This window comes from Clavelina lepadiformis, chromosome 5 (assembly GCF_947623445.1).
Source record: "Clavelina lepadiformis chromosome 5, kaClaLepa1.1, whole genome shotgun sequence".
Lineage (NCBI taxonomy): Eukaryota > Metazoa > Chordata > Ascidiacea > Aplousobranchia > Clavelinidae > Clavelina > Clavelina lepadiformis.
In genome coordinates, this window is record NC_135244.1 from 19140708 (window position 1) to 19163182 (window position 22475).

At 35.7% G+C, this 22475-nt stretch overlaps 2 protein-coding genes across 2 annotated transcripts; both read left to right on the forward strand.

The window, feature by feature from the left end:
• Positions 1-7730: 7730 nt before the first annotated feature.
• LOC143460104 (uncharacterized) lies at positions 7731-10397 on the forward strand. The gene is made up of 3 exons (XM_076957495.1): positions 7731-7991; positions 8914-9032; positions 9118-10397. Exons 1-3 carry the CDS (start codon positions 7896-7898, stop codon positions 9491-9493), a joined length of 591 nt encoding a protein of 196 aa, XP_076813610.1. The 5' UTR covers positions 7731-7895; the 3' UTR covers positions 9494-10397.
• Positions 10398-13058: 2661 nt separating this feature from the next.
• Positions 13059-22423, forward strand: LOC143458678 (inositol polyphosphate-5-phosphatase A-like). Its single transcript, XM_076955527.1, has 14 exons — positions 13059-15449; positions 15516-15717; positions 15816-15857; positions 16060-16160; positions 17227-17314; positions 17400-17463; positions 17544-17647; positions 17949-18001; positions 18094-18213; positions 18366-18453; positions 19598-19810; positions 19966-20039; positions 20110-20224; positions 20888-22423. Exons 2-14 carry the CDS (start codon positions 15568-15570, stop codon positions 21041-21043), a joined length of 1368 nt encoding a protein of 455 aa, XP_076811642.1. The 5' UTR covers positions 13059-15449; positions 15516-15567; the 3' UTR covers positions 21044-22423.
• The last annotated feature ends 52 nt before the right edge of the window (positions 22424-22475 follow it).

The following is a 22475-nucleotide window of genomic DNA, read 5'->3' on the forward strand; positions in this document are numbered from 1 at the left end:
ACATTTTGTCAACGTTGTCTGCCGCTAGTTGTTATGCATGTTACTATTTTATAACCCTGTGTTTTTGCTATAACTTACGCAATTATTTATTCATAAAGCAATAAAGAGTCAAGCATTGCTATGGTTGTGGTCAAGTGTAGCCTGAGTTAGAATCTACTGAGTTCAAGTTTAAGTTGATTCGTCTACTTTCAAGAATCGAAATTCCCTCTAATGTCCATAACAGCCATTCACTTATATCATAACGTTGTAAACGGCTTTAAGTGGGATTTAATCAACCTGCTGAGAAAAGCTATACATTAATACGACAGCACCCATATTTACACATGCGCTCGTATATAAGTGAATATATCGTATATCTTAGCAGAAAACTTCCGTCATGTTAACAATGGGCTGGTTAAACGATCGGTAAAATACTACGTTACCTCATGTTCTTATAAAAGTAAATATTGTAATGGTAAAGTATCGTTACTACATGTGTCGAGCATCACCAAGCGCATATCGCTAATGTGTTAATGTGAATGTATTGCTATACAATGTTCTAATGTACATTGGGCTTGGTTTGCAAAAAATGTTACCAAATAGTAACAAACAACGTAAGTATAGTTATTCTCTCAATTCTATGTTCATATGCTCGTTGTTAAATGGTTTCTTTCTTTCCTGCAGGAAACCGAAACGTAATGGTCAAATATCACTATCAAGGCTTAAAGACATTAAATTATTAGATAATACAAGACACACGTGGAAACGTTACTCATTGGACAAACGATCACGTGATTTGTAAGAACTTGAAAAAAGAAAGACCCTTCCTTTTATGGCTGTAATGTTGTTGTTGAGGTTATGCAAGCTGGATGACTTTAAGGAAAGACAGAGGACTGATTCCTGTTTTGTATATTTTTGTGTTTTTACTCACACACTTTTTCACTATTACCGAGAAAACAATAGCTTTAAACTGTATCACTTTCGTATTCAAAATTACAAGGTGGAAACTGTGCGATTCAATTTTCAATTTTGTTTGCTTTTTTGTATAAATCGTAACCTTTTTTAAATCCATCATCATTCATCAATGGTCGATTGATTTATACATCACCATATATGACTCTGAGTCATATTTAATTAATTGAGGGAGAGGTAGAATTTTGTTCTTTTTCTTCTCTAAGGGAGAAAGTTTCGGTAATTTTGGGAAACAATAACTTTCTTTATTTGTGTAGAGGACATATGAACAGATATAGTCTTTAGATCTAATGTGGTAGAAAATTCCCATCCCTTTTAACAATCGAAATTTTAAACAATACACAAAAGAAATGCACTACCTCATATTCATACGTAAATAATAATTTGAATATCATAAATTCAACAATCCACTTGAACAATCAATTCTTGACCGATGACGGAATGTCAGAAGTATAGTCCAGAAACCATATAAAACTGCGTTTTTTATTCTATTATACCAGCAAGAAAAGTTTTACGGTATTCAGTATTGTTTGCACAGGTTACCTCAGCATCCAAGAAAAGAAACAACTAGTTTCTTTGACTCTTTGTCATACGTCAATTTACGAAAGTGTTTTTACATTCACCAATTTGAATATACGTTATTATTAACGAAATAACTTTCCCTTATTTTTTTCAAACGTTGTTTCATGCTGAATGTATTGATAGAAAAACATATGTTCTCTCAACCATTACCGATATAAAACGTCCGTCTTTAGTTCCTCTGCAACTAAAGATATAAAAGTATGCAGCGGCCTATAGGATTCTCACAATTAGCTCTGGAATCCACAAACGCCAATTGAACCAAGTTAACATTCAGTGCTAATGCTTAAAACTTTTTGATTACTTTTTTATCGACGTTTCTCGTTCAACTGGTTGGTGAAGATAATATGATGTCAGTGCAAGGAATTTTGTTGGTTAGTCCTTAAAAAATAACTCTTAGTATCTTTTTAAACATTTAAAAGAAAGATTTCTGGAAAAGAAAAGGTTTAAATGGAAGGTTTTATAACGGTTGGTGTAAACCGTTGTTTTATTTTTGCAGACCTTTCTACTGATTTATGGCTTGAAGTTGGATTTCACATGTTTTGCTGGAAGTGTATCACCTGATATTTCTGTTAAAGAAAAACTAATCAACGTTATTGAAGATCCAAGCGCTAAAAGGTAACTCTTTCATTGTAATTCTGCGTAACAAGTAATGGAATACAACTTATAAAAAAGGTCACTAAATAAAATTGTAGTGTGTGAAGAAATTGTAAAAATATAAAAACAAAAATTACACCAATCTTCGATTAGTAAAGGCATGCAGTGATTTTTAATTAAATGCAAGGTATATTTTTCATTCAGCAATATAAGTAGATACTGCGAATCGGGGCTAATTATCGACAATGAAATACACGTCCCCGGATGGCGCAGTGCGTACGTATTATGCAAGTTCTTCGACCCCGATGCAATTTGGTTTGCAAGTTACGATGGAAATGATTGCTCTTACTCCAAAGGGCGTCGTGGAAAAACAAAAGTTTTAAAATCTTACAAAGCTGAGCCGATCACTTGCAAAAGAACCTTCAAAGTGAGACAGTCCAACAATAGTTCTGTTGAGCTTGAACTCGAGCTGCCGGTCGGATATACATGCGTTCACAACAAAAAGAAAAAAGCGAGAAACAAGAAAAAAAAAGTAGGACTGGGATCAAAAAATCATTCTAAAAGAAGAAACAAGAAGCGCAATAGACCGTGACAAACTTAATTCATTCTTACACTATACTAGTTGGCTGCTCAGCCATTGCAACTTTTGGCTATCCCTATATACAGTATCGACTTGTCTTAAAAAAGCAAATTTATTTATCGCTTGTGCAAGTATTTTTCTTGGTCATTTTCTATCTTTTCTTTTACTGTATGTTTTATAATTAACTTCAAATAACTATACAATTGCTGTTGTAACGCGATATACAAATGCTGAGTTCTATTCGTAACGCACAACAAACTTTTTCTCTTCAACATATACCCTGTTACACTACGTTATTTTTTACGTACTTTTTCTTTCAAATGTTTTATTCGTTTGCCGTTGATGTTAAGGTAAATTCTTAAAATAAAAAAACTTTAGATGTACTTGCAGTTGGTGCTTTGTGTTATACCATATATAGGCTCTTACCGGTACCTTCACCTGAAAATCATTTAAAAAGTGCCAAAAAAGCTATAAAGTACTGTAAATTTACAACTTTGACACATCGATATTTATCATATAACGTTTAATGTTAGTTTTATAGGATGTTCTAATATTATAAGGTAAATATTTCTATTTGTATGTTTTTTTCTATGTTTTTTCAGCCTGTTTGTCGTCAGCGAGTAAAAGTCTGGTAGGGTTGCGTAACAAAGATTTTCCGTATGCAAAAATCTTGTGACAAGTGTTGGCCAAGCTTTCAAGTTCGACTACAAATTTTCAACAGAATGCAGGGTAGATCTTAGAATAGGTTACTGGACAAAGCAGTATAGTCAATACATGCTGTAGAATAGACCAATGCTTTACAACCGATGTGTTAAAGCGTAACTATATACGTGACCGGAACGTTCGTTTTACAGATAAAAACACCGTTTAAAAAATGTTCATTGTGTAACGAAAATATGTGACGTGTTATTTATAGTATCCTATTTTTTACCGTTTTTATGGTGTGTTAATTCTCTACTTGATATGCGATGATTACTTCACGGTGTTTTGGTTTTAGTTGATCAATTGCGATTATCGTTGTTTATCTCACGTTCTGTGCGTTCTTATCTTATAAATATCTTAAAACCTCACCTTTTACATTTTACTCATGCTCGAGCCGTTGTTAAGTGATTTAAGAAGTTCGGTTTGGTTTTGGTGGTGGGGGTTGTTTAATAAAATAAATTGATTTCTTGGGTTTTACTGATGGTGTCGCGATCCACCGGGAATGTGGGAAGATAGCCTGGCATCGAAAGCAAGAATTTTCTGTTGCAATTGTAACATAAGGGTGACTGAAAAATTGGAACACATCACGACATGCAATGAAAACTCGTATTTTTTGCGCAACCTGCATTTTGATGTTGATAAGGTTTCATCTTATTCCAGCATAGAGTGAGTCGGGAAATGATGCGAACGAGACCCGCTCAAAATACCAACAATGCAGAATAGTTCTATAACAATTTCAAGAAACGTTAACTTCAAACTGTTTTTGCGAACAATGAGAAAAATGTTCACCAATTGTGCAAAAATATTTGCAAAAACAATGTAAATAAATAAACAAGCAAAAATATTTCATTGAAACAAATCAAAATATAGTTTTAGTGCTCCATATTACTTTCTCTATTTATATACATTGTGAGATGTGCCGTCAACTTTTAAAAAGTGCATGCAAGTGTGTTGAGAGTAATAAAGATTTCAGAGGACCGGAGTAGAAATTAGACCTTTGTCTGATTTCTTAGAATTTTTTTCAATGTTTAATCTCTTATTGTTCTAACTATTGCCGAGACCGCATTTAAAAGATATGTAGGATGCAAAATGCACATGTCTCTTATAGATTATACGTAATCATTTAATAAAAAGCGATGACTTTGGCAAAATTAAATCTTGATGCAACGCGCTACTATTAATAATGTGTAGTTGCAAGGATCTGCGCAAAGTTATATATATCTTAATACTGGCACTTTTATACTTCAACTTTCGTTTTCACTGCGCTGACAAACACCTATATACAGATGTACAGCTTACATCTCAAGTTTCCTTGGGTGATCGATGAAAAAGCAACTTCATGTTACGAAACTCATTTGCGACGCATTGTATAAGCTGTAGTACTCTGTATAGGTGGTTACAATGCTGACATATAGGTTTCGTTTAAAGAAGTTCAAACGATCGAGGACTTTGTACCATTTTATACTTGCAGCAGACAAAGCATTCTGTTGAGTTTTGAAGTTTTTTAAACTTTTCAAGACACCATGAAATATTTTGTAACTATTTATATATATATATATTTATAGTATAGGCTATATAGTATATTTATACTATATAAATACTATAAATATATAATATGTATACTTTTTAAAGTCAACTACAGTAAATCGTTTGCATTCGGTATCTCTAACAATTGTATTATTGTCTTAATTCATTTTTGTCTCCGTAATTTTTCCTTTAATTTTTTATTATTGTCTTAACGCTAAAGTTTTGTTGCATTTCAAACACAAAAAAAATTAGAAAAATCAAAACAAACGGATCAGTTTCTTCTTTTCTTAATCACAATCATTGTCTGCTATAGTGTGTTTATTTGGAATCGCCTTCACAATCCTGAAATCGGATAACAGGTTTTGGAGTAATTGTTCTATTTCTATACTGACCGAGAAACAAAACAGTGACAGACAAACAAAACCTCATAACGTACTCCTTGGCAGAAGCATAGCCGGTTCCCCGTATAGCTGGAAAAAAACAAACTATACTGTTCAAAAGAAGAGCAATGTTTTCGAGGTCTTGCCATAGAATAAGTTTCATTCCAAGAAAGTGTTTTTTCCGGTATTGTATGTCGCTCTTTACTAAATCTATATTGCTGTTTTTAGTCCTTTGTTTATACTTTCAAAATATACGTTTAGGTTTATTTTGAAAACTTCAAGCATATATATTTCTTATCATATATATTTCACCTAATTTATAAGTTAGAATTTGCTGACCTTTTTACTTCAGGTTTGGCCTTTTTTTAACCGTAATCAAGGTCCCTAAAAGTGATTGGTATAACACGTCGCCGTCAATGGCGTTTACGCCATCTTGATTTTCTGCCAGAGGTAATGTTTCTATTTTAGAAAATTTCACCATTATTTACATAAACAGATGTATAAGGGTAAACCATATTAACTGGAATATTAATTTCGGTCTCTTTAACAATGAAATCTACACGTAAAGACCATTACCTCATATTCATTCAAGAGTAAATAAAAAAATTTCGGGAATCCCCTTCAAGTGGAAATGTCTACCACTGTCAGACTGACCGAGTGTCAAGACTCAAAAGTAGACCATATACCGTTAATAACTGTGTTTCTTCGTTGTTACCAACAAAATTAATAACGCATGCAACATTGTTACAATCACACAATGAACTAGGAAAGTATAGTTATTACAGTTTCTTTAAATTTTAGTCACGCATCAACATACTATACATTACATTTTTCTACAATTTAAATATAATAAAAGAAACCATTTTCTCCCATCTTTTTACGTAATGGTGTGTTACCTCAACCAACAACAACATAGAACTTTGGCCTATAAACATTTCTATAAATCGAAACTGAAAATATATAGCCTAAATGTATATATATATAAGTAAGTACGCAACGACCAATAAAAGGTATTCACAATAAATCGTGGAAATTTACAAGAATTACTTAAACCGAGTTAAAATTGAGCGCTAATATCCTAGAACTCGTTGAAACAATTTTTGGTGAGTTACCTTTTTCTTTTCGCTCACCATTCTTCGACCAGATTCTTCCAACAGGGGACACTGAAAATCAATGTGAAAACCTCCAATTATTTTCCTAAAACCACGAGTAGTAGTAGTCCACTGCACTACAGTTTCACTGCCCTATTAGCAATTTTTCTCACAACTCAGAAACGCAATCGTTAAAAAGAAGAGCTTTCTATCAGCTGTGAAATGATAAAACAAAGTTTGCAAATAATGACGACTTTTCTTCCAAATCAGTTCACACAGTGCGTTGTTATTGAAAGACGTGCAGTTACAGATTAAGATTAAAATAAAATAAATAGAGGACACATTTGAGCCAGAAAATCACTTTGAAAATGTGACAATTTAAAAAAGTCAATTTGAAAACGAAGCACTCGAATAGTCCTATATGATATATGTGTAGCTCATAATAACGTAGGCGGCGGCGCGTTGTTGGTGTATTCGGGGCAAAGGACAAAAACTTGAAATTGCGCGTGCCGACTTTTATCACGTTTATATGTGTTTGCCTTTAGCGTCATCTGTCGACGTTCCTGGGAAATTTCATTGGTTTGTTTGTTAGAAATTAACACTGTGTTTACTCTCTGCGACGATAATTAATTTGACGTAAAGAGTGAGTTAGAGTCCCAAAGTCCTGTGTTATCGTTGCGCCATATCTTGAAGCATACAGTATATGCTTTTTTCTGAACAGGTAAATGTCCATATTTTTCCCTTTAAAACTCCCTCTAACGGGTTTTCTTTTATTCCGAAGAGGAACGTATTTCTTCCAAAAATTTTCCACCAAGTGCAAACGATAAACGCCGGCAACATTAATCAAGTCGCGAAAATGCGTAGGCGAAAATGTGGTCCATTTAACACATGAAGTAAAACAAGTGGTTTTGTTTGCAAATTGTGCTTATAGTAACATATATCGAGAAAAGCCCAGCAGACAAACAGAGTTCCTCTTACTACTTTACGTAGCTTTGAACTCGAGCGAAATACAAAAAAGCTGGTGTACCGAAATGTATTGCGACAGCAACGAAAGTGGGGAATCACCACTAGGGAGTTGCGTGAAACTTGTTCAGCGATCTCTTTTAAGAACCTTTCTAGGTTACCTTAAGTAACTGCATTGCGTACTTTAGCCTTTGATAATTAATTTAAGTAGTGGACAAACAAAACATTAAAAAAAAATCAAACTCAACGTGTTACCCTGGAAATTACGCCCCGTCTATTGCGACCGGATAAAAATCTGTCGTTCCTGGCTTTGACCATTAGGGGACCTCATGAGCTGTACTTTCCGGCATGACGTAAAAGTCTGGAGAGGAATAACCAGTTGCGCTGGGAAGAGAAAGATATCAGGTGGGCAGGATTTTAGTTTCTTGGAAGAAACCAGTGCAACGCAAAGGCATTTTTGTCATCAGGTAGAGTCGATATAAGGGATGCCTCGAAGGGTTAGATATCATACAGCTCCACAACCTCATGAGACCATCATCAGAGGAAAGAAAAAGTTTTTCAAGGAAAGATTTTACCCTCGCAAGTTCAGAAATACTTAAAGTCAGCATGAATTTGCTAAAGGTAAGAATTTAGTTTTTAGATTTGCGAACTCCTAACAAACTAGTAGGATTACCTTTTTATAAGATTTTTATTAGTATATACTATATACTATATACCTTCATAGAAAAAGATTCAAAACCATTTAGAGTTTAGAATTAATTTAGAAAAAGTGTTTGAAAAGAATGCTAATATAAATTATATTTTGCTGACACCAGCAACAAGCGTTTGTTTGTTCAATAGGATTCCATCTGGGGTCAAGCAAAGTCTGTTTTTAGCGGAACAATGCATATGCCAATCTTTTATATCGTAGATAAAAAAATAGTTTTGAGTGTCATCAAATAAGTTGAGCTATAACGCAATACACTAATAGATATCTTTTTGTGTACTTTGGTCATAGTTTCTTTATTTACATGACAAAGTAGCTCTTTATTTCAAAGATACGTTCTTGTGCGATACGCAATACAAAAAATACGCTTACAACACCAAATGGGTTGTTCCTCATATTAATGACGACTGTTTTGGTCGATTATGACGAAGCAACTTAAGTCTAATCCAGGTGTTCCACCCATTGGCTCATGTCGTCACGATCACAATGTTCTTATAAAAGAACACAAACAATAGGCTTTGCTATAGAAAGGGGAATTCCCGCATATTTTGTGAGCAAGGAGCGTATTGAAATTAGTAGAGCGTGAGATTATAGGCACAATGTGATTCCAAAAACAAAGGTCGCGTTACAACTGTGTAATTGCGTAATTGTGTAATGGCTATTTAAAAAAAAAAGATTTTCGTTTTCGTTACGGTATAATCCAGGGGGAAAATCGCTGGGAAGTCGCGACCTACTAAATAAATTTTTTCAACATTTTATATACCCTTGTTATTCACCTAACGTCATACCCTCGACCGCAAACCCTGACTATTTCATTGACGTGAATCCGTTTTTCAGGCATTTTTACTTTTATTGATTGCTACCTCCATTTCTGCCGATGACCCAGAAATTGGCCAGCGAAAATTGAAAAAGCTGCTCAATAAGAGAACCGACATGACGAACAAAAGCGATAGAGAGTGAGTTGTTCAAAGATATATCGTAAAATTAAATGAACAATGAAATATTTCAACGGCATAATATCGATGTTACGGTTTTGCACAGGTTTCTCATCGACAGCAAATGCTACCTCTTGACTGATGAGAATAATACAATAATATCCTCTGAAGACCATCAAACCAAAGCAGCTGTAGCTCGTTGGAATTATATTTTTATTCAATGTGACAACCTGTTAAAACCCGACATCTCCTTGGTGCTATGTGACCGGTCCTGCTACAATCTAAAAAAGAGCACTAAGTTTAAAAGACCGAAAAAACTCTCTGGATACCAAAGCGTACATGTCACGCGTGAGCGGGAGTACGAATTGCGAGATGGAAAGGGATTTGTTAGGCTGTCTTTGCCTGTTAGCTGCAATTGCGTTCTTCGAAAATCGCTTTCAAAAAAAGCTTCAAATAGAAGGAAAACGAACAGGACCAGCTGAACAATGTGAATACAGCGATGCGTGTGATTGTGTCAAACATCAACATGTACTAGTTGCTGCATTGGATCGTAGAACGTAGGAAACGTGGTGGAATACAATTAACTCTGCATTGAACAGGAAATATTGTGAAAGGAGATGTAACTTTTGTCGAAAAGTTTGCCTTCATCATAGAGTAACTGCGCAATTGCTTTTTAAAAAAGTAAATTTTTTTGTTTTCGTTAAGTTAATCACACGGCAAAAAACGGCTGCAGTTTTATATTTTCAGCACAGATCTATGTTTATTTGTCTAGTATTTATTTTCTTATATTCTTTACGAATGATGACGTATCTTTATAAGTCCACGTTAGGTGCGTCTTGCAAAAGGAGTTAGGATTTCGTGATTTATTTTGATCAGCTGCTTGGTTGCTTGCTTGCTTAAGCTGTTTTTGCTCAGTTTCTGACATATTTTTCCTTGATTTTTCATTACTTATAAAACGATTTGATGATATATTTATTGATTAAGCGTTGTCTTTGGCACAGCGTAGCGCAAGTATATCATATTTTTATTTTTCTGTTGGCTACTTTTTATATTTTAGTGTACAATATCTTTTTATTTGCATTTATTTGATTATTTATTTATTTATTTCTCTATTTATTTATTTATTTATTTTTTATTTATTTTGTCGTCGCAAAGCATGCATAACGTGTCAGCCATTTAAGGTGATTTACCGGTACCAGCCTTTTGTTATAGAGTATGTAGTTACACTTTGTTGTTAAAATGGATTCTTAAGTCATTTAGTTCGAAATTTATTGTATTTTTAGACGGTGACATTATTGCTTTTGGAATTAACCAGCACTATAGTTATATATCGGTGATATTGTGATTTTAAAAAATTCTGTTACGTCAGTTCCTTTTTTAAAACTTTCCGCATTTTCGTGAAGATGTTTTAAAAATAAAGCTCCTTTGTGGAAATTTTTGTCATATTGATACTTCCGCAAACGGTGCCTCCGCACAATACCACAGTAAACCATATATCGCATTTATTTTATTGTAAGCTACGCCTGCGCTTAATGGTACGTATAGGAAAATCTGCACTGGAGAAAAAGTATAATAAGCCTCTGAAATAGTCTATATAGAGTTCCCACTATATACGGTACAGCACCTCCACGACAATATTAAAGTGAGAGAGCTTCAGCTGCAGAAGAGAAAAAAGGAGAAAGAGAATTTCGACGACAAGTGAAAAAATGATGACAAAGTCCCTTACTTCAAAATTCCATCTTTATTGTGAAAATGAAAGGCGGAAAGCATACAATCCACCCCACAAAGCCACTTTTTTCATTTACAGTGTATATAGGTATTCCGGACAAAGAAACAGACTAGTAGCATTCCCTGCTGTTCCCCACAACACTCCAACACAAGTGGGAAAGGGAACCCGCCCTATAACGTTTCTTCGTGACTTAGAAAACTAGACCGTTTACCAAGTAAACGTAAGTTTCAACTAACATCGCTGAAGCAGGCTGGTATTATACAGGAATGCGAGATCGTGAGAAGAGTTGGTTCTGCAACAGACGGTTGGAAATGGACTGGGATCCCGTAGACAAAGCAAGGCGAGAGCACGCTAAGAGGTTCTTCCTCTGAGAATATCTACCACAGCAAAAAGGCGAAGATTTCGTTTTCGGCATATTTTCAAGGTTCCCCAATTTGAGAAGACCAACTATATTCAACCCAGTCAATGCCACCGCCGTTCAACGAATCAAAAGAATGCTGCGAACCATATCTTTTAATAACCTATGAGAAACTTCACATAATTAAATTGTAGAAGAAACGACTAGGTTGTAGCTGAATTAATACTAGTGGGGGGGAAACTAGAATGTGTTATACTGTATGACGTGTATGTTTCATTCATACACTAAACTGTCTTATTTTACCATGGGTACATTTGTGCGCTTGTGTAGCTTATGTCGCCAAAGTGAACACCTGCCCTTTGTGTACAACTCTCATTCATCAAACTGTAAAAGTATTCAGAGCCTAAAACGTATTCATTCCTAAGTTAGCTTCCGCTAAAGATACGACTCACCCAATTAAAACGTGGGTGTTTGCTCATCGTCAAGCCCAGTAAGGTAACTGGGAATCTTACGCCCGCATCATAACATCAATTCGGTTGAACAAAAAAATATCACCTTGTTTCACTCCCGAACGTCGACAAAGAGTTTTAGGTATATGCTGAAATAATCTATGCTTTTCTTATGTGAACCATTATAATACTGCGCATTTTTCATGTAAATAAACCATTAATAAATATCGTTCATTCGCGCTTTTTCATGCAAATAAAGAACATACTGTCTGACCAATCCCCAACCAAGTCAACTCACGATAGCGACTCACGCACGACGCCGGACGATCGTTTTCCGGCGAAGCACAACGCCACAACATGTTGACGACAGCACAACAAACTCTCCATGCAACTGCACTATTTCCGTGATATGCTGTGATATACTATTTCCGTTACCAAGACAACGAAAGTTGTTGTAACATAAATTACCGCTGAATATTCGTAACAATAAATGACGCTTAACTGACCACACGATGGCCAATTGAATATGCAATTTGTTACCTACACAATGGCCGTGGGAAACTGCAAGTTCATTAACCAGTTGGCAATTAATGAAAAACAAAAATTCCAAATTTCTATTTCAATTTGCTCTTATAAAGCAACTAACGCCGTGTCGTGTATGACGTAGCAGCGATGAAAACAAGTGTTAATGGTCGTGTAACATATTTCAGAAGGTGGGAAACGGAAGAATTTATTTACCTGGAAGGGTTATGTTCACCTCAGCCTCACAGGCGGCAAAAATGCTGACCTTGCGTGATACAGGAATATAGGCTAATTAAAATCTAACCGTACTTTATTCGGTACTTAACACTGTGCGTCTTCTGTATCAGCTCGGGCTTTTTTAAAGAATCCGAAAATGCGCATACCGATTATACGACACTGATTACAATAAAGTAACTGATTAATTACAAAACACAGGTGGAACTGTACGCCACGGTCGTGACACAAGTCAAGTTACTAACAACGCAAGTCCAAGTCAAGGCGAATCGTTTTGATTAACAAACAGATAGGGTTTCTGTAGATTTCTGTAAGAGGTTTTATTCTGGTACCTTATGACGTTGGTAAGTCCCCCAATTTGGGTAAGCCACTAACGAAGAAGCGCCCCCACATTTTCAGTCAGCGAAATCAGTTTTGGTAATGGGAAGTAGAGGAGCAAGTTTCATTGATGCCTTGCCCAAAGCTATTACTGCGGTTTTACAATGGTCATCGAACACGATACCTGGGCCACATTCATTGCGAGGCCAGTTCTCGAACCATTCGGCTACCGGACCGATATTACAGTAATATTATTAATTTATTATAGGCAATACCCTGGTTTCTGGGCCTAGTGTCTTATGAACAATTTGAAAACTTCACAAGAAAAGAACTAAACCGTTAGGTGACGCAAGCAAGTTAATATGAATCATTTTTTGAAGAAGGGAAATGCCTTACACCAGTTCCGTCTACTGACAAGGAAGCTCAGGAGCTCACTGTTTGTGGACGTTCTGGGTTAAGGCATTGCGGCAGTCTTCTAGCATAGCCAAGGCCTAGTAGGCTATATGAGTGCACAACCATAAAAACAATATGGAGTCGGGTGCAGTTTCTTTATGTGTGGTCAATATTGAAATTTGAAAAAATGTTTCGTTGTTTGTGTTATTTTGTTCTCAATTACGTTAAACTTATGAATTATTTTGTCGGTTTGGTGGCCATGCTAACCACCATCTTATAGCACAATTGTATTATTGCTATCTTGCATGTTTTTTAAGCCGTTACGCTTTGCCACTTTTTGCTGCTCGTTAATTGGTCGTGAGCATGTGTTGTGTTGTGCTATAACTACAATGGTTAGCATCCTAACTTTCACTCTGCACAGTTTTAGCGAAAAATAAACAATACGATACAAAATGAGCTAGTGGCTGCTAGCCCAGTTGCCGTGTATTTTTGAGACAATGTTGTTGTGTAGGCTAGGCCCTAATACCGCCTACCGCCTAATACAGTCTGACAGCACAAGGTCTACAGGCTATCAGAGTTGGGCAGTTTGTTCTTTGAAAGTACCGTCGGTAACGGTCCCGGTACTTGGCAAAAAATGTACCGACGGTTCCGGTATTCGGTGGTATTTTAAAAGAGTAGTACTTTTTATGTAAAAGATGCTGCTGCAAATGCAATTTTTGCCGCTATTATGCCACCGGTAAAGGTTACTCCATGTCAAAACATATGTGACGTTAATCGCTTGTAATTTTGCTTGACATTTCTAGATTAAAAAAGATCAACAGATGGTAAAATTAGCATTAAGGATTAAGTAAAATGTATTTTTAAAAACATATTTGTTAAAATTTCGAAAAAATCACGTGAAAAGTCCCAGGACCGACCAAAATTCTTTGAAAAAAGTAATTCGATGTAGAGATTCGGTCCTTTTATTCGAAAGTATTGACGGTACCTGTATCTGCCCTGAAAAAATACGGCAGTACAGTAATTCATTACTATAATACCATGGTGCTGCCCACCTATGCAGGCTATACATACGTAGGCCTACCTTTGATTGCTTGATTGCTTGCATTTTGGTTTTAAATTCTATAAGCCACTTAATGTTTTATTTTTTGTTGCTGACTGTAATTCTCTGTCATATATCTAACACATATCTTTCCAAAAAATGTATGTCATTCTTTTAGCTGTGTTATATTTAATGTCAGATGTGATTTTCAATGTTTACACAAACGAACATTGTTTGATCAGTTGCCAGTTTATGTCCTGTAATTTTTTTCGTTTTACTACAGGCCTAACTGTGTATTTGCTATTGACTTGCTTGCAACCATGCCAGTATTGATATGTTTCATTATTGTGAATTGACATCCACAGCTGCACACCGACAACCTTTGTGCTTGCATCGCTGCATGTACAAAAGAGACACACTTTCAAACTTTTCAGTGGCTAATAATTAATCTTTGATATAATTTGTCTTCAGATTACATATGTTTTTGTGTTCATCTATCAAGTTATTTTAGTAATAGCATGCACGCTTGGGTGGCAAATTGCACCACTCTATCCAATTCCCTAATTGTCAAGTCAGTTTTGAATTTTTATGTGGTTGTGCTCTTTCATGCCTGATCCAAAATATCTCTCTCTTGTACGGCATATTACCCAGTTACTCTGCTCTATAAATGTGAAGCACAAGAAGTTTAAAGGCTATTATTTATATATATATATATATATAGGTCTATAAAATTTGTGTGAGCCACAGTCTTGTGGTGTGTGTATCTAAACACTATTTGACTAATTCAACTACACATGACCATGATGTTGGATTTTGACGAATGTATGTGAATGTGCCCCATCTATTAACTGTAGCCATTGTTTTATTGCCGTGTTATAAACCATCACCACAATTGTTTGTGTTGAAGTCTACTATTTATATTTGACCTTGATGTTTGTGAAAGAAATGGTGATTTTAACAGCTCATTTGATTAAATAATAGTTTAACAGATGCAGGCTTTGCATAGGCAAGAATTGCACTGAAGCCATTTCAATGTGTTTTGTGCAACTTCTGGTATACTTTGTTTTTGACTGTTAACATTTGTTATACAGTTTGTTAAGTAAGTTATAAAAATTTTTTGTCAGGTATTGGGCACATTTTTATTTATCCCAGTTTTGAGCCCAAGTAAATTCCAATTTCTTGTACGACATCACAATGTAGCCAACTCAACAAGTTGATGTTAGGAATTATTTGAGAGAATTACAAAACAAACACTGTGAACTCTTGTTATAGTTATATAAAGCAGGGAATATGCAATTGTGCATATACTGAAGCTAATTGAGTTTCAGAAGGATATAAAACACAATGGTGATGAAAACCATTCAAGTGAAAAATTATTTTATGTGTATTTAAAAAGGCAAGTATGTTCATGTTTGTTACTGTAAGCAGACCTAAGAACTAAAACTTAGTTGTGCTATTGCAGATATAGGCCCATTGAATGGTAACGCACTAAGCCCAAATGTGAACTTATTCCGATGATATCAGAGGCTTTTGCAACTCTGATAAATAACCTGTGCCTTCGATTTCGTCGTTCCAAACCCAACATGGCCTCCAACAAGAATAAATATCATCCAAAACTGAATTGCCTCATCGTTACAGCAAACGTGGGAACCCTGTTTGAAGATGTAAGTGGTGTTTTCACCAAAAATAATGTCTTATCTTCACAGTTACACGAAAATGCCTTTCGCTGCTGAATTTTATTTAATTCTTTTTTACTTTGCAGCCGGAGGGAATCCAAGATGCTTGGATTGGGGAAGTTACAAAGGTACCAAGTATTCATAGCCTTTTGTTTTGGAAATTCTGACTAATATAGGTCTGCTGTATTTTGCTGTACATACGGTGTCATTGAACGATTTGTTTGGGCTTAGTTACTCCAATTCAGAGTAATTCCTTTGCTTAAAAATTATTTTTTGTTAAGTTTTATCTCACTACCTTTCACATGTAAACCAGTTTTGCTTGTTTGTTAGGTTGTAAAGAAACATGAGCCCAATTTCATCGCTCTGCATTGCCAAGAAATAGGTGGAAAAGATTATAAGTCTTCCCTGGACCCAGTCAATGCTTTTTTCAAGTAATTTTGATTAAGTGTAATGACAGATACTGGTATTTAATTGTACTTGTGAAAAGGTTGTTAATACCATCCATGTGTCATTTAAATTCATGTAGTATTTTTACCCGAATCGGCCTATGTACCGTATTTATAAAATTGTAGGCTGCCCTCGATTGCAAACTGCAATTGTAAACTAGTCTTATGGTACAGCAAGGTAATTAAGCCTCTGCAATTGACTGTCTATACCAGGGATGGGCAAACTGCGGCTCTCCGGCATGTTTTTTGTGGCTCTTCTAGTCGAATCGTAAAATTCCAAAAAAATTGTAAAGGCTACCAAGAGTACCGTTTATGAACGTTTCTGTCTATTTTTTCTTTATTTATGGCAAAGGTTGTCAAAGTGCGCCTCGCCAACATGTTTTTTATGGGTCTTCTAGCTAAAAAGTAATATCCCAAAATGACTACTAATAATATAATAACCAAATTGACCATCATTACTGATTTTGCGGCTCGCTAGAGTTTATATTTTTCCGCAAGTGACTCTTTCATTGAACAAGTTTGCCCACCCCTGGTCTATACTCTACAACAATATCACAAACAACAGACAATGAAGAGAGTTTTGTCAATTAACTCTGGCCAACAAAAATCAGATAAAATTTTGATAAGATAAAAAATGTACGCCATAAAACTGCAATCAGTACAAGTACAATCAACCATGGTACAAACCACTATCGTTGTTTGCTCTGGGTGGTAGCGGTTTAAGTGCCAGTGGTCAATGTTCCCTCTAAGCTGCGCAAATGCGCACTGCTGACACGGTCTCCGCGCACAGAAAATCTGTGCTGCGCACAAGAAAACAATCCAACCTGTATTGAAAATAAAATAAACGCATAATAATGGCCAAAGTGCGCACGTCTGATGTTGCTCACAGTGGTCCAAGGGACCGCTCAGGGAGTTAGAGTGTTTGCTCAGACTCGTGAAAAATTAGAGGGAACATTGCCAGTGATTATGATTGGCGATAAACAAAACGTTAAGTTACATTACTCTGTGAAATTTCCTTTCATCCTAGTAATGCAGTACATGTTTGTTGTAGGAAGTTCATTGACCATGATGAACTTGCTGATTTTTCTGTGGTTCGTGGATATCTTGATGGAGACTATGACCATATCGACCAATACACGGTTAGTGAATAAATGCGAGTTAAGGCCGTTGTCTGCTCCTAATATTTAGCATATTTCTGACACTTTATGTCATTTTCCTTGACAGGCATTAGGAAATTTTTATTTCATACATAAGTCGCTGGAAAATGTCACCATGTTTGATTACTCAGGTAGGGTAGCAATAACATTCGAGTGTCAAGATGCTTTCTGTTTAGTAAACTAAACCAATACGTTTCATTATTTTATGCAGACAAACAGTATGTGAAGGTTTCTGGAAAAGAAATTGTCTCCAAAGATTTAAGTTCTTTGCCAAACATTCAAAAAGAAAAGTTTGAACAAAATTTTTTTCCCGATGTAAGTTGAATGAAAAACAACCACTAACAGTATTTGTTCCAGGCTTCGTCAATTTTTTTACCAGTGTAAACGTTAACAAATGGCAAGTAATTTTAATTTTATTTGTTAATTAAACAATAAATTGAGCCTTTTTGAATATCCTAGATAAGAACTTATAGTCACTAAATCCATTTTGCTTGCTGTTTGATAGCAAGATTAAAAAAACAATTTTGGCTTCTCAAAACCTTCATGGCCTTGCTGATGGCACCTGGCTCATAAACCCTAACAAGTAACAACTTAATAGTTTGTATGTTTTTAATAGTGCAAGTGGTCAAGGAAAGGATACAGCAGAGCACGCTGGAGAATCAACAACAAGTAACTAGTTTCATTTTCACAGATACAGAAGTTTTTCTAACTTTGTTTTCGAAGTTAATGAATAACGGGGCAGAGTATATTGCGCTTTTTAGAGTCATCGAGTTCGTCAACATTCATTTGTTTCACGACGATAGCAACTTAGTGTCCATGAAAAGCACTCCATCGCCCTACACATCTTATCGAAAACGCGCTCTAAAGTTCGTAATGCAAAGGTATAAAGCACCTTAAGCTTTCAGAGGCTTTAAATTTCATTCAACCTTGAATGAGTCGCCATTGAACGGGAACAGGAATTTAGTCGTAGGTTTTCACGTCAATATGTCAGGTTATATTTAGAACGTCGAATTTTAACGATTGAAATTGTCAGGTTGAAAGAGCTGTATCCCACAGACGAAGGAGTTTGCTTTATCTGTGGAGACTTCAATTTTCGACTGGATGTGAAATCGTTAGTTCAGGTAACCATACAGTACATTGTCGGGCGTAAATTCACCTACTTTCTATCTAGTGCCTATCATTACGTATGAAAACCATCCATTTACCTCAGGACTTCTTTGAAGCATGCATGCATGGCTGAATACCGGCGATAAACGCTTGCCTTTACGGGCGATGATTTACATAGTAAAGTACCCGTAATTGTAAAACGTCACGCTTCCTGCTTGCAAGACTATTTATTCACTCGTATATCTCCTCCCCCCCGCGCCCGCAATCACTTTTTACAGACTGCGTGCTCCCGTACTTTTTAATTTAGTTAAATTGGTGAGTAAAACACAAATTTTTTTCGAGTGGTTTAAAGTTTGTTATTGTAAGTCTGTATAGTGTTTACAGTGCATATACGTAATACGTGACGTGTCTTGATTTTTTGACACTGAGTAACACCACGCATGTACCGGTGGCAGCGTGAGCTGTTAGTGCTGTTGCTGGTGCTCAACGTTGGCTTAAGAAAGGTGACATCGATTTTTTGAAATACTTCTCGCCTGGAATGATCAGTCGTTTAGCGGTTAAGACTAGCTTTTAGTCGTTTCAGAATGTATTGCTTGTTAGTGCACTAGTGTACACTGTTATAAATATTTGGAAATTACTTTTTTGAATATTCTCTGCTGCTTATAAAGAATGTTCAAAGGGTGTTGCTTTGCTTGTTGTTAACAAAATATAGATAACCATGGAGCAAAGCACTTCCGCCTTTTAATAATAAATACGTATTGATTTGTTTTCAAAACGCTCAGATTAATATCGAATTTTTAAAGCACGGTTGGGATATAAGCTCGATTTTTATGAACGTTAATTTCATTGTTCAGTCAATATTTAGTTTCTTTACATCTAGTTATTGATGTAAATCCCTTCAAATATTTCTTGGAATTATTCCGCCATTGATCTGATACGCAATCTGTGATCATAATTTTTGAAAATTACTCGCAATTTGTGATTGTTTGTTGCTTCCCAACTATAAGAATATGAAATATTTTACTACGGGACGGAATCACGTTTTGAATAGAGAGATAAAATGAATCCAAGCATTAACTTTATTGTGTAGACGTAGTTATTTGTGTAAAAACTTAAAAATTTTAGTTTCTAACTCGTTTTTTTCAAAATGTTTTGTAGAAACTCTGTCCCAGTTCAAAGCAGCAAGTGGTTCGCGCCCCTACTGATGACGAAATCATACGGATACTAATACGTGATAATGTCGTAAACGGTTCGGCTGATGACGTCAAAGGTAGCAATGAGGTGTCGAAGGACGAAGTTGTTCTCAAGATTGAGAAGAAAGTCTTTGAAATCGAGCACTCATTGTTACACCACAATTCCAATTATGAGCATGTAATGACGTAATAGTTGACCTTTTACTTTTCGATTAAGTCGGCAAATTTAGTAGCTTCAGTCGGTCACGGCGGCCTTACTAACAACGTAGACCAAGAATAAATGGTAATATCAACAACTGAAAATTGACTTAACGTCATTTTTTTTAAACTCAGCTTCGTTCTTTCGACCTTGAACCGAAGGATTGGAAAGTTCAACTCAAGGAGTTTGACATCAACTTCCCGCCGACGTAAGATGAGTCTCTCCATCCGTAGATCTTTTTCTTTTTTATCTTCTTTGACGTTTTCGCTCGTTTACAGTTACCCTTTCTCGGAGGATACGAGTAAGTCGGATGTTTACATGGAGACAAGATGTCCGTCTTGGTGCGATCGCGTCCTCCTCTCAAATTCCTCCTGGGATTGGCTTCAGTCTGAGGTGAGTTGTCATCCTCTTTTTAATTTCAATTCATTCATTTACAGCTTTAAATCTTGGAGAAATTCGCCAAGACCGCCATGACCTCGTGTTAATTATTTCTTGTGTCGATTTATCTTAAAAATGATAATTAATTTTGTGATAATTGCGATAATTTTGTGAAAATGATCATTGGAGTTAAAATAGTGCCCAGTGCAATCAGGGTGGTATGATGCTGGAAAACTAACAATAATGACAGACGCCCCAATTGAAACTGCAACGCTTTCAGGAATTATGCCTCTTATAGAAATTGCACATAGTCTGAAATGCTAACTTACTGAATTTATGTATTTAAGTTTCCAATTGAAGCCAAGGCTGATAATCTTGGCAAACACGTGCATCAATCTTTAATGATTGGTGCCAGGTGGTGTTGAACTATGCAGCGGTTTAATACGTTTTATGAGGATAGCTTGTAACGTGTGTTTAAACAGATTGGATTTGATGCGTTGTTTTTGTTTTACGCGATGTCAATGCGCGTAAAGGCGGACTTACCGTACTAGATGCAGTTACGTACTGTAAGTAGAATTGCGTCCAACTTTCGGCACAGCAGTCTCTATTCAAAACTCACTATCGGGCTGCAAAAGCTTAGCTAGCGAGACGGCATCACCCTTCTGTATTGTTTTGCAGGAAATTGCACCTAGCGTAACATACAGCACAATAGGCCAGAAGGCATGCATGGGAGACCACAAGCCAGTTTACCTTTTCTTCAGTTCCTCGCTTGCCGACGATGACTCCGTGGCGACGTCTAGCGGTGTAAATGGAAGCGAAACTTCTTCAAAATAATTGCAAATAAATATTTTTTCTGTGAAGGAGCAACACTATGTACGTGTTTTTAGTTCGTCGCGTTCGCTGCCCGTAATTGCAATATGGGCAGTGAATGTTTAATGCTTTTACTCTCAAAATAGATTAATAACGTCGTAGCCCCAATCATCACGGTTTCCTGTGTTTTAGGTGCACCGAAATATGGTAGCTTTGTACTCGGTTTCCGTTGGCTTGATCACATAATAATTATGAGAAGTGGAAACTAATTTGAACTGCAAATATTTTTATAAACAGCTCTTCAGCGCTCTGCTAACTTATGTTGACCTTTTCGTCGTGTTCAGCTAGCTCACGGTACCAACACTTTAGATTTCAAGTTTAGAAAATACGATATACAATACCGCTAGATGTTGATAAAGGGCTGTACACGTTGCTATTAGTGAAGTGAATCGGCGTTTAATGTAATTCTGTTGAAACGAATATCGCGTTACATCTGTTGCTCAACGATCAAATCTTCGCTTTAGCTTCTAGCTATTGTTCAATTACACATTATAGAAATATTAAAACGTAACTTATTGTACATACTTAACTCTTGTTAATGCTGATTTTAACGTCGTAAACACTTGAAAAAAAGTTTTAGTTACTATGGTTACTTTTCGTTTTTTTTTTAATTGTTTAAGATGGATTTGTGTTCAGAGATTTTTGCTTGGTGATTTAGTTGATGTTCTTCTATGCTATTGCACAAATCTTTTAAGATTTACTGACGAGTTTAACTCTTGTTTTCCGCGCATATTAACTTAATTATCGTTGATGTATTGTATTTTATATTTTTGTAATTGTCAACACTCTTACGTATTCCCCTTGTATTTGTTTTTATTTCAAGCAATATAGTTTTTTGAGCAATATTTGTATCATCCGCCGGCATGGCTTCAGAAATCATCTGTCCAACAAAATTTGTTTTATTGTTTTGTGATGAAAGTTAGTTGAAGTTTTCAATGTGTACTGTTCTTGTAAACTATTTTCCAATTTAGTATAAGATCCTGGCTTACCATGGTCTTTAGAACGTGTAATGGAAATGTCGTTTTTGTTCCTAACAACTTAATACTTTCTTGAAAGCATATACCTGTGCCCATGATAACGGTTGCACAGGTGTATTTCCAGATACTCTTAGTCCATAATGCCGTTTTAAATATTTTCACTCACATACAGTTGAAAGGAATCGTGCAATGTTGTATTATCTTATTCTTGGCACTTGCAGCTTTTGGCTTCAGCTGTGCAATTGTGCAAAAACAAAACCGCAATTTTTATTAGATCAACCAATTTATACAATTTTCTGGATCGTCACCGCTTTTATGTTTTTTATTATGCCTAGATTATTCAATAAACTTTTAACCAGAACCTGTACTTTTTTGAAGAATTACTTTGACGTTGATTAGACTTACCGATGTCGTGTATC